General features: G+C 38.5%; 1 protein-coding gene across 1 annotated transcript; it reads right to left on the reverse strand.

Moving 5' to 3' along the window:
• Nucleotides 1–299: 299 nt before the first annotated feature.
• st14b (ST14 transmembrane serine protease matriptase b) lies at nt 300–13,061 on the reverse strand. The gene is made up of 19 exons (XM_036588665.1): nt 12,960–13,061; nt 11,439–11,598; nt 11,216–11,346; nt 11,021–11,091; nt 10,700–10,890; nt 9,847–9,882; nt 9,523–9,757; nt 7,150–7,292; nt 6,936–7,033; nt 6,707–6,816; nt 6,414–6,547; nt 6,137–6,241; nt 5,896–6,003; nt 4,761–4,877; nt 3,944–4,066; nt 3,560–3,743; nt 2,200–2,474; nt 1,211–1,344; nt 300–1,125 (listed from the first exon to the last, which is right to left on the reverse strand). Exons 1-19 carry the CDS (start codon nt 13,002–13,004, stop codon nt 961–963), a joined length of 2,565 nt encoding a protein of 854 aa, XP_036444558.1. The 5' UTR covers nt 13,005–13,061; the 3' UTR covers nt 300–960.
• Nucleotides 13,062–13,335: the final 274 nt, after the last annotated feature.

A 13,335-nucleotide genomic window follows, 5' to 3' on the forward strand; every position in this document is an offset into this window, starting at 1 on the left:
CTTTTAACGTTTTCTAAGAAACATTAACAATTTAAACTCATTCACATTTAAAACTCCTGAGAAACGTATCCTTATGAGGTCCATTATTGCACCAGAAATTTCCAAAAATGGAAAATAAAAGGTATACATAAATTGGCTGGTGTAATGATGGACCTCATAAGTATAAATACTGCACATAAATAACAAGAAAACACTAAGTAGTACTTGAGTCTAAATACAGTTCCTTCTATTTCAATTTAGGCTCGTCAATACAGACCACAGATACACTGGCATGCCTAATCCAGGAATAGAAACATATGTGTAAACAGTTCTTTTTAATCATACATGCATACACTTTAAAAATTGCATACAAACAAAAACATAACAAGGGCAACAGCACCCCCCCCCCCTCCAAAAAAGTGATGTAAATATATTTACAAATCTCACCTTAGGGAAATCATCAGAAGTAATCAAAGCCCAGAAATTAACTTAAAATGAAATAATAAAAATGACAGAATTAGTAATCACTGTTGAACATTATCACTAACAATTCCTAACAAACAAAACATAATTCAAACATATTCAATACTTCCTTTTTGGATTCAGATTAAGTTAACACAGGGGTGCCCAATCCTGGTCCTGGAGATCCACCACCCTGCAGAATTTGGCTACAATCCTAATCTAACACACTTGATCGAGGTAATGAAGGCCTTTAGGGGCATCTGAACATTAGAGCCAGGTGTGTTGGAACTGGTGGATTTCCAGTATTAGGACTGGGCACCCCTGCATTAACATGTGGGCCCATAATTCAATTCTCTTAAATACAGATTATTATTATATTGGTTGCATTGTAGTTATAAATAACCTAATAATGGACCCAGAGTTTGAGTGCTGAAGTTTCCACACATGAATTCGGACTTCGCTGGTCTCAAGCCAAGCTCTCGAAGTAGGATGTTAGAGATGAAAAAACACCCTATGCCTCTATACCCCAGACTCCTCTTGGATCCAGCTGCGATATTTTGTGACCCGAGTGTAAACACCAGGCCTGTTCTTTCGGCCACAGCCATCCCCCCAGCTGACCACTCCAGCTAGAAACAAACGCCCGCTGTCTGGGTCTACAGAGGACATTGGCCCACCTGAGTCGCCCTGAGGGTGCATGAAGGAAGTGAGTTTATGAATATGAGCAAATGAAACATGTAAGGTAACAGGAATAAAAGTAAATTTTCTGTACCTGGCAGGCGTCCACTCCTCCAGCCAGAACTCCAGCACAGATCATGCGTGGAGTGATCTCATCATTCATCAGCTGATTGCACACTGTGTCATTGATGATGCGGACCTCTGCTTTCTGCAGCACTGATGCTAAACCTGAGCCAGGAGCACAAAGACAATACAGTTGTACAGTACCCCAGTCTTTACATCTACACACAGAGTTTACACGTAGTCCATCAGTTTCTCTGCATACTTTGTTATCCCCCTTTCACCCCATTTGCCAAATGGACAGGACCACTATATATATATATATATATATATATATATATATATATATACATACATTGATCAGGCATAACATTATGACCACCTCCTTGTTTCTACGCTCATTGTCCATCCAGCTTCACTTACTATATAGGTGCACTTTGTATTTCTACAATTACAGACTATAGTCCATCTGTTTCTCTGCATACTTTGTTAGCCCCCTTTTACCCTGTTCTTCAGTAGTCAGGACCCCCATGGACCCTCGCAGAGCAGGTACTATTTGGGTGGTGGATCATTTTCAGCACTGCAAGTAACACTTTTGTGGTGGTGGTGTGTTAGTGTGTGTTGCGCTGGTCTGAGTGGATCAGACACAGCAGTGCTGCTGGAGAATATATACACACGTCCTAATGGCCATTTTTACCGGAAATTATTAAAGATATGATATTTGCACAGTGCTATAAACATACACACACACACAAATTTTCTAAACCACTTATCCTTCTGGGTCACGGGACAACGCTATAATTTGGCAAAAATAAAATGAGTGCATACTTTATTACAGATTATTAAAATTAATTATAATAGATTCTGTTATTCCAAAATGGATGTAGTCGAATCACTACCTTTAGCATTCAGATGCACTGATGCATATTTACGCACCTATTTAGCACATGATCTGGTTTCTTTTTTGCATGCATTGCTAAATCCAATCAACCTCTTTTCCCTAATAAATGTATTTATACTTACTTCCGTCCTCTCTGGTTGTGCCCCAGCCTGTAATCCACACAGCCTGGCCTGCAGAGAACTCATGTGAGGCTGCAGGTAGGCAGATAGGCCAGATATTCTGGTTGAAATTAACTGGGCTGTCCAGCTCCATCAGGGCAATATCATTATCATAGGTCTTGGGATTGTACTCAGGATGTGAGATGATCTGCTTCACACTCTTCTGTACTGTCGAAGTACTGGCTTTACCCTGAGTGAGTAGCCCCAGGTAGGCCTCCCACTGGCCCGGTTGAGAATACCTGCCCAGATATCCAGTATAAAGGCTTGTGCATACAGAAAGCATACAGGTGGTACAGCACAGTTATAATTTTTTTTTTTGCACCCAGAGGATTCCTCAGGTAAAAAGAATGTATGCCAGTTCTCACTGAAAGTGTTTGTGAAGTGCTGTTTAGTCATCTACACATCAATTGTAAAGGAGAATTCCACCAATTTTTCAAATGTTTTGCATGATTAAATGGTTGAGATTTGAGTTTTGATTTAAAATGGTTCATTGTAGAGAAACTTACTGCCTCAGATTTCGTTACAATGGATGTACGAGGAACCAGCTTTTTAATCTACTGTACAAAATGACTGATGGGCCTACAAACGTGTGTTTAATACTGATAATAGTGATAAATCCAAAAAATAAATTATATTGGGTACTGTTTTATCTTACAATGCCAAGCTTTTACCTCTTCACAATAAACGGCTTTTAAAAATATGTCCCAAGCCTTACTTCAAAACTATTCTGAAACAATGTCTTAGGCGTCAGGTTTCATATTCAAAACCATTTCATGAAATAGCTATCTGTGAGGTAGCTTTTAGAGTTATGAAATGCTTCAGATGTCTGGTTTCTATCAATACCACTGTCAACAACTCTGACTCAGTAAGTTTATCTAGAGTGACAAATTTAACGTCAAACCACTCCGAATAACTGTGTTTACATCTTGATGATTTAATTATGCAGAACATTTGAAAAATTGGTGTAATTTCTCTTTAAACAATGCTTCAATCCACACCAACTCCGCTAGACCTTGCACACTCCCATTTTTTGTAGTGTCATGAATTATATTTAAAATCACCATGTACTACATTATTAATCTTGTAGGCCTACTAGCTACAGTGCAAATAATGCATCGTACTATGGTGTCTGCTGTAAAGATGATAACTAGACCTTCACTAACATTCACAGCTTGTCATTGGGATTTTGTTGCAGTAAAGAGTTTTGCTGTCACATTTAACGCCAGTAGTAAAAATGCTGAATTAGAAAAGAAAAGAAGAAAAGAAGAGAAGGACATTAAGTTGGAATCCATGTGGGGATGGAAAAAAGAGAAGATGTGCTTACATTAACTTTTCAGTGTCTTGTACACAATGGGCAGCAGTGACTAGCCAGAGGTTGCTGATTACAGAGGCTCCGCACACGTGACCCTGCCCTTTCATGTGAAGGCTGACCTGCCAGGGCCACTCGCCTTCACTTGATTCTTCACCACCCACAATCCGGGAACTTTTGTAGGGTCTCGTACCACACTCTGCAGAAAACACATATATGCATACAGGTGGACATTAGGACACACACTGAGGTGCTAACAGACAAACCAGCAACCACAGACACAGAGCATCACTAATGGATTAAATATTGTTAGGGTAAAAACAGTAATGGAGTATATTGAAATTATCTGAGTCATAATGGTCACAATAGCCATAAAGTTCATCGGCCATTTGAACTTACCACAGTCTGCTTCATCTGAACCGTCCTCACAGTCTTGCTCCCCATCACACTGAGGGTTCTGCTTACTAATGCACGTGTTATTCTTACATTTGTAGGTGTACTCGGAGCACCTGAGAACTACGGCTAAATACACACAGGAAAAGAAGTTAAACTGCATGCTGATTCTCTGCCTGTACACAAGCATGTATGTGTCTGAAAAGTAGGGATGTTACTCTATTTTAAAAAAACAACCATTAAAGTTTATTTTCTCAATTAATTGTCAATCATTAGTTGGCAATTTGCATGATACTGATGCATAATTTAAATTCTTCTACATCTCCTATGTATTTTTTAACATCATTTAAATGGAGCAATAGAAATGCTCCAAAATGGCAGCAATTAGAATCTCCTTACATGAACTTACATTAAATGCTAAGAGTGTTTTTGCCTTTTCCTGTAAAATGACTGTTTTAGAGATTTTTTTGGACAGCAACAAATTAAATATGCAATTTACTACGCAGTGATTTTATATTTTTAAAGAGCCCATATTCTACATTTTCCTGTATAGATTGTAATAAGTTTCTCTTATTACATCTGTGTGGTTTTATGTACCAAAAACAGATGTAATTCATGACTATTTTCCGCAGCTTTGCTTCCATATATGGACTGTATGGACTGGCAAGTGAATGGTACGTTTTGAAACTTTATCAGTGTTTACATATTACATCACACTCTTTTATTTAAAAAAGCAAGAGATTTTGGTAGGTGTGTCTGTTCTCTAATCTTTAAAAAGATTAAAAAGAAACAATTGGTGCCTGTGTGCAGTAGGTGTGCTCACATTTGGGGCACTCGGATTCATCTGTGCCATCACCACAGTCATTATGGCCATCACACTTCTTGTATTCAGGGACACAGCGGCCATTTCGACAGGCAACTTCTCCAGCTTTACAGTGTCCTGTAGACAGGTGGCAAACAGCTACTGTAAATATTTGCCAAACCACATTGGCAGTCAAAAAGAATTGATCACATTCACATATGTCATACACTGACGTTTTGCAGCTGTGTTTGGTGTGTTTATCTTGTCTACAATAAACAGCGGATATTCCAACAAGACAACGTGAGATGCAACATGCCACACAGTTAAAATTATTTAAAAGTGCTTGCCACACTTTCTTCACTGCTGTCCACAGAAAATCTAAGTGGGTTTTAAATTGTGCCAGTTCATTACATCGCTTAATGAATTGTGTGGCCTCTTGCACTGTCTTGTTGGAATATCTGGCATTTATTGTGGTTTTCCTCCTTGAAGTAAACAGACAGGAAAAACACACCAAAAACAGCTCTTTGGAGGCCCCCTGCACTCCAACAGTGTTCACAGTGCCTTCCAACAATGTAATAAATAAAAAAATAAAGAACTGAAAAGTGGCATTAAAAATAATTCACATTCGTGTTCATGTACACTTTGACCAACACTGAAAATTTATTTGAGAAATTAAATGAAAAAATGTGCCTTATTATCATGCAATATCATATTTTGCCTACATTGTAACAATATTTGTGTATGATTTTTTTGTAAGATTTGAATCAAGATTTCTTCTCTTTCCCTTTCAAGCCAAACAGAGTCATAATGCAAAAACAGAAGCAGTCTTACACACAAGTCAGTGGCAAGTCAACAATAATCTAAAACTTACATGACCTCAAAAAAGATAATATTCCTTTTTTCATTTAGTTATTTGTATTCAAGGAGCTATTTATTTTATATCTAATGTTTATATCTGTTTGGACTATACTATCTTTAACCTTTTGGTCTGAGGCCCCCCCAGAACCCATGGACACTAGCCTCAAAGGCCAAGTCTGTAATGCATCCTTGGCCAAACACCAGTGTATGACATACATGCATGTGAGTAATTCTTTTTCTGTATAATCAGAGATAGTCATGACATAGACTATAATCAGCTTTGCGATTCCATTCTTACCGCAGTTCTCCTCATCTGTGTTGTCACCACAGTCATTCACCCCATCACAGTGCCAGAATTTGGGCTTGCAGAAGCCGTTCCTACATTTGACGTGAAACTCCTCACAGACTATAAGCAGAAACAACATGTCAGGTGACACTAAAAAGTGCAAAAAAGAATGCAGCACTGCATGCATAAGCATGCATGGAGTTTAAGGGAGTGTCCCAGTTAATTCTGTGGAGAGTGACAGCTCTGAACTTACCACAGTTCTTCTCATCACTCATGTCTCCACAGTCATCGTAGCCATCACACTTCAGCTTAGGGTTAACACAGACATCATTGTCACACTGGAATTTCCCAGGACAAGCTATGAATACAGGACAATCAAATGTATGTTATTATGGACATATTATTATATGGTCATTTGTATACCTAGCATTTTAACGTATTCGTACATTAAAACATTAGTATGAATATCCTCACAGCATATTTAAATTGGATATTTTTTAATGTGCTTGAGAACAAATCGTTTGGCGTACGATCATTGGGCTCAAAGGCCTCAAACTCTGCCGAGAAGCCCTGGTCCACATAGGACATGTCGGAGTAGAATTTGACCGTTATCTGGTTGGTCCTGCTGGAGTGGACTGTGCTCGTGGATTTTTCTCCACACATCCTTAAACATATGAAATAAAACATATCATTAGCAAACTGAAATGCGTAGACAAATAACTTGCATGCATTATTTATAAACTGAACGAAAACATCTAGAACAGCCCTTCACAGGGAGCATTTTTTTCTTTTAAATGCTCTCAATATTTTTCAAAGCTCTAACCTGTTGTTGTTTATCTCCAAGTAGTCTTTGGTACAGTGGTGCGAGTTCTGTTGTGGCTCATGCAGAGAAAACTTGCTAAACTTCACTTTGACATGCTTTCCTGCTGGAACCTGAGAATCAGCACATAGATGCATAAATAGAAAACACTACAACTGGAATATGAGATTAGAAATATCTGGTGTCAATTATCCAGTGCATTCTCTATGGCCTATTAATAAACTTTGCTTACCTCAATGTCCCAAACGCACTGGATCTGAGGAGGATAGCGTGAAGGAAAGCCAGGAGAGGTGAATGTGCCATTCATTCCTGTTAGTTTCCCCCCACACTCTGAAGGAGACATAAGTGTCAAATTAGTGTAGGTTTTAATTATTGTAATTATTGCTACATCATCCACAAGAGAGAATCCAGAGTTCAATATCTATCATGACTTTGTAAAAATGTACCTTGGGATTTTACAGGGACTTGGGAGTATGTCGCCCTGAACCCTGGGAAATTCTTCTCTCTGTTAGTGACCAGTGTAACTAACATGACATTTCCAGAGGAAAGGTAAATCAGCTGCTCATTGGGGGTGTAGTATCCACACTTCCTGAACATATTGGACAGATTATTGATCACAAGGGTGTAATATGATAGTAGCAGTTTGAGTCTAAGTTCAGAGTAATTACCGTCATAGTTAATACAAATACTACTGATTTGCCTGTTCATTTGCCACACCTGCCTTGTTCCTACATTTAGACCCACACAAAGAGACTGCAGGGCTCCTGAAAAATTCTGCTGGCTGCCCACTCCACACCCCCCCACCTCTATCTAAAGAGGGTAAGACGAAAAACCCCCTAACCCTGTCATAAATTCAAGTTTTTTAACATTGAGTATGTACTGATACTGAATACAAGCTGATCTTTGTATTTTTGTAGGTATTACAATTGCACAATGAACATTACAATTAATATCAGTCTATTCTAGGTAAGACATTCTTATTATTTTATTATTTATTTTAAAATGGTACAGTAAAAATAAACAGTAAAATCACTAGGATGTGCACTAGAAATTTTAGGATGTGCATGCTATGTTAAACTGATACTTAAATGTGCAAAGGGGAATACACAGGGGTTAAACTGTAATGTCAGAGAGGAGCCCTATTTTTTCGTGACTGTCAACACATGTTCCAGCGTCATGCATTCTGAATGATCAGCCTCTTGGGCCCCCCTAGGGGCAGGGCCCCTGAAAGTTCTGCCTCTTTCCCACCCTTTTGGTCAGCCCTGTCTACATTTACTAACTACTTTCCCATGTATATTTACCATATAGGCGCACTATGTAGGCTTACAATTACTGACGGTAGCCCATCTGCTGATTCAACAGCCATTCTCTACCACCATTGGACCACCACTGACCAGATCATTTTTGGGTGATGGATCATTCTCAGTATAACAGTAATACTTACATGGTAGTGGTGTGTTAGTAAGCATTGCACTGGTATGAGTGTTTCAGGCACAGTAGCTGTTTATATTGCTGGCCATATACATGTACATCTTTTCCATTTATGTGGCATTCCCATTCATTTGTGTTATCCATCCTTAAGCCCCACTGAAAAAATTGTGCTTCAAATGTGTCAAATGGCTGCATGTGAAATGAACGTCATGTGCAACCACTTGATTTGAATCTTGTAAATTCAATGCCCCATTTTTTCAGCGAAGGCTACATAATCATTGCTGGCTGGAGATTTTTTGGTTGGTGAACTATTCTCAACCCAGCTGAGGTGTTTAAAGAAAGACACTAAAGGCAGAAATGATTGTTTGGTTCGGTTAATCATTTCTCAGACTTTTTGATGAATTGCATCTATAACATAGTCTTTTCTTAAAGAGTAATCATAAAAATGTAAAAACATAAATGTGTCCACTCACGTATAACTGTATGTTCTAAAAGTTAGCAATTTCAATTACTCAGTTTTAATTTCAATAATCTGCTCTGTAAAGTCCTTTCTCTGGAGCCTGTTTTCACAATGAAATATAGATTTTAATTCTAACATTACCCAAAAGCTAGATTTTGTGTTTTTTAAAATTTGCAAATGGATGCACAAGTTGTAAATATCTTATTTGCATGTCTAAATGCAAAGTTTTTGCAAAACTTATATACAAAGATGTACTTGTAAGAATATCAGTAATCAACTTGCAAAGGTTTATTCTATTCTATTCTACCAATTTAAAATTACCCTACTCACCTGTACTGTCTCATGTTAGTGCTACACAAACTAACGTGCCACTATAGCTTCGTGCATAACCAAGTTAAAGCAAAATCTGATTTTTTTGCTTTAATGAGACTGTGAACATCTAAAGTTAACGCATCAGATCTGAACCACTTTCATATGCGGCCTAGACTGCATACATATCTGATTTGTGACAATGTAACCTTAAGCCTTTTGGAATTTATGTGTGTTTTCACTTTCACATTTCCACTGCGCATGCACATAACACCCACATAGCCCATGTTCGCAACATGAAGAAAGCAGATAACTCGAAACTCAACTGCCAGTAAACGCTACGAATGCACTGAAGCACACGGTCTTTTCAAACCTTCTTCCCTAATCATGAACAGCTGAGGTAAAGGCTCATGCTACTAGTTTATTCTGCTAGTTTATTGCTGTTGTTGATCATGACACACATGGATCATTAACATGACGCTACTGATCAGGACACAGGTTCGTTCATACTAAAGTATGTTTCACACATGAATGTGAACCATCAAGGCAGATTTTAACAAAAAAATCCGAAATCACAAACTCTAAGCACTAAAAGTACTGAAATACAAAGACTACTCACTCTGCAATGACCTGCTTCTCAGTAGGGACTAGAGAATCATATATTTTGATGAAATCGTTGTTGCAGTCTTTCTCCAGGTGGAGGGCTGTGAACTCCAATCTGATTCTGTGAGCAGGGTCAGCACGGAGCTGCCACTCAACATAGACGTTTGGAGGGTAGTGAAAATTAGGAAAGCCTGGGGACTCGATGGTGCCTAACTCTCCCATATGGGAGTGGTGAGCATTCTTATAGTGACCTGACAGAAGGAACAAAGTCAGTAAGTACCTAAAATCACAAAGTATCTGATCTAAAATCTGACTCATTTGAAAAAGATCTTTCACTCACGTCTAGAAGTGGCATTAACAAGCCGAGCATCCACAGCTGTGACAATAAATTAAAACAACACATTAAAAATCTTCATTTTTTGGAGTGACTGAGACAATATGATCTTATTTATTTCATAATTTAACAAAAAATGGTAACACTTTACTGAAGGGCAGCATTCATAAGGCTACATGACACCTACATAAACCTAAAACTGACATAACAAAGACTAATTCTAAAAAAAACTGACTTAAACCTATATAAACATTCATAAAGGCTTATTCCAACAAACATCAGCTGTCAATTTTGACACTTTTATTATGTCACGGAATAAGCCTTCATAAATGCTTATACAGGTTTATGTCAGCTGTCATGAAAGGCTTTTGAAGGTTTTGTGCAGCCTTATGAACGCTGCTGGTCAGTAAAGTGTTACCCAAAAATGTGACTATAGACAAACAATACATAAAATGTACTTGCATTAAATAACTAAAGAATTCTTCAAACCGATACCAACAGTATGAAATTGTAATACAAGCCTTAGGAACCTCAAGACATCATGTTGTTGATAAGCAGGATGTTGCCAGGCTTTTCAAATCAGATCTTGAATCAATCAGTTTCATATGTGGTCCTAAATTGCATACATATCTGATTTGTGATTGTGTAACCTTAAACCTTAATGAGAATGATTGGATTATTGGAATTTGTGTTTTTTTCACTGTGCATGCATGCAGCACCCACATAGCCCATGTTCACAACATGAAGAGAGCAGCTAACTTGGAACCTAATTGCCAGTAAACACGCCGAATGCACTGAAACTAAAGAATTCTTCAAACCATAACCAACAATAAAACATTGTGATACAAGCCTTAGGTACCTCCAGACATCATTTTGTCGATAACCAGGATGCTGCCAGGCTTACGGCCCAGACTCAACCTCATGCGGCCTTGCTTGGGCCCCACAGCTTCCTCAGGGGAGTTGATGGCCTTATCCACAGCAGATGACTGAGCCACTGGCACACTGAACTCCGAGAGGTAGTAGGCTATGACGTTGTTATCACTGGATTCACTGAAAAGGACAGCAACATTTTGTTAATATTATAACATTTGAAATATACAATGGAAAAATGCTTAGCTAGCTAGAACCAGGTGAATGCCAAATAATGAGAGAAGCTTGACTCTGAATTTAAATTCCTTACCTGAAGGCTTGAACACTGGACTTGACATAATATTTGGACAGTACTGGGGAATGACTGTATATACCTTTCATCTGAAAGACAAGCGCTTGAAACTTAGAATTATGCTAAGACAAGTTACTCTGGTACATGATTATTATTACAGGCCTAATAAAAAAGCAAAGCATCGGAATAAAATGTCACAGATAATTAACTCACTTGCTCTGAGACCCGCAAGGCCAGCTCTTTGAACTGCCTACTGTTAGAGTCCTCATAACTGTCTGAGAATCTCTGATTGGAGATTGTCATGGAACCACTGATAACCTTCTTTACTCTGCTCTCTGTCCTCACTACATGAGACAAAAATGAGCATTATTATATGCTATGTATAAGAAAAAAAACTCTGCATTTATTCTGTGGAGTGTCAGGTCAGAGTACTTACAATGAAAGTGCCACACTAGCAATCCTATGGTTAGCGCAAGCAATGCTGCTAATATGGTTACAACAATCACTACAATGGTAATGGTTCTGCATGGCAGGTTGTTCTTCTCCATCTTCCTCCCCGCAGGTGAAGGGAGGAAAATCTCTGATGGGTCATCATCCTACAGATGTGTCAGAACAGCAAGTGAAATAAGCAGGAACTAAAAAAACTAAAACATACACACACACACACACACACATATATATATATATATATATATATATATATATATATATATATATATATATATATATACATAAAGACACAACCATGTTTTCCCCCTTTAAAGGTTATTTGGACATTCAGTAACAAGAGACACAGTAATGGAAATGGCTGCTAACACAATGTCATAAACAGCATAACACGACAAAATGTTCACGCCCTTCATGTCCTCCACACCTTTTAGGGACACCTTTGGTATGCGTGTTATGAGTCATGTCATTCAAGTTCAAGAATCCTTTAGAGAGTAAGATTAAGGTTATTCTGCTGTAAACGTCATTGCTTTATATCATATATATCAAAGTAAGGAGAAAAATCCACCATTTTTTTCAAAATGAATAATGAAATGATCAAGATGTAAACAAAGTACTTCAGAGTAGTTTGTTATGGAATGTGCCAACCAGAATCTGAGTCTAAAGAGTCTAAAAGCTTCCTCACAGAAAGTATTAACATGAAATAGTTATGAATATGCTGCCTGATGACTAAGACAATGTTTCACAATAGTTTTGAATAGTCATCCCCTTTAATAACAAGCTTACATTCCAGTAGTGCTGTCTATGGGCTGGATGCTATGTACAAATCTATATTACAGAAACTTGACAGTGATGTCATTATGACTGCATAAATAAACAATATGAATCACATCAATTATTCAGTTGCCAATGAGTTTGAACAATTAAGACTACCGTTTCGTCCAAAAATCAATACACAGTGAATTATTACATGTTACATGCATATGCAGTTTACTATTTAGAGGTATTTGGATCATAATAGAATCTTAAGTTCTCTACTGAAGTTCTCTACGGAAAGCTAGCAGCGTTTGAGGCCTTAGGAATATAATCTACAACTAAACTTAGTGTTAAAATACATTTAGAGGGATAGAAATACATCTTAGAGACTTATGAATAAGGGCCATAAAAAGCAACTCTGTTGAAAAAGCTGTGTAAAACAGCGTTCAAAATCAATCACAGCCACCGAAAATACAGGATTGTGTAAATTATGTACACAAACGTCAACAAACAGTACTAGGCCTGTCTTGATACCAGTGCCCTCTACTGAACCGTCGTTTGTTAACCTTAAGAGTACTGTAGACCCCAGAACGCTCCCCAACCAACCCCCATATCCCAACAACGAACACCACCACAGTGTAGTCTGGAAATGGGCGTAGGCCCTGGTGATAATAAGGACTTTAACCTCTACAACATTGCCTTCACACGACATGGAGATGACATGGTTATGTGTAAGGGACATCACCAATCATACCGGGGGTTTCTGGCTGTTCTTGCCTCCATTCCTCAGTGGCTCCATGTTACTGTCAGGTTGCGGAGGCTTTAGTATCCTGTAGCTCCGGTATGCCTCACGATAGCTGGCCGTGTTCTCGCCTTCACGGCGTCATCGAGGCTGCTGTACCGCCGAACTGTGTGCTGGGTGTGCCGTTTAGCCAAGTCCAAACCCGAGTTACTAAACCACTAAGACACCTGCTCAAGGAGGGCCTTTAGTCTGTACTGCCGAGGTCAGTCGTCTCATTCACAGGAACTATTTTTATGCGGTAAAACACTTGACTACAAAAACCGGGTACAGCAGTGAGCAAAAAGGTACATGAGTAGTAGCAGCTACAGGTGGCTGTAGAATAACCTGT

This window comes from Colossoma macropomum, unplaced genomic scaffold (assembly GCF_904425465.1).
Source record: "Colossoma macropomum unplaced genomic scaffold, Colossoma_macropomum, whole genome shotgun sequence".
NCBI lineage: Eukaryota > Metazoa > Chordata > Actinopteri > Characiformes > Serrasalmidae > Colossoma > Colossoma macropomum.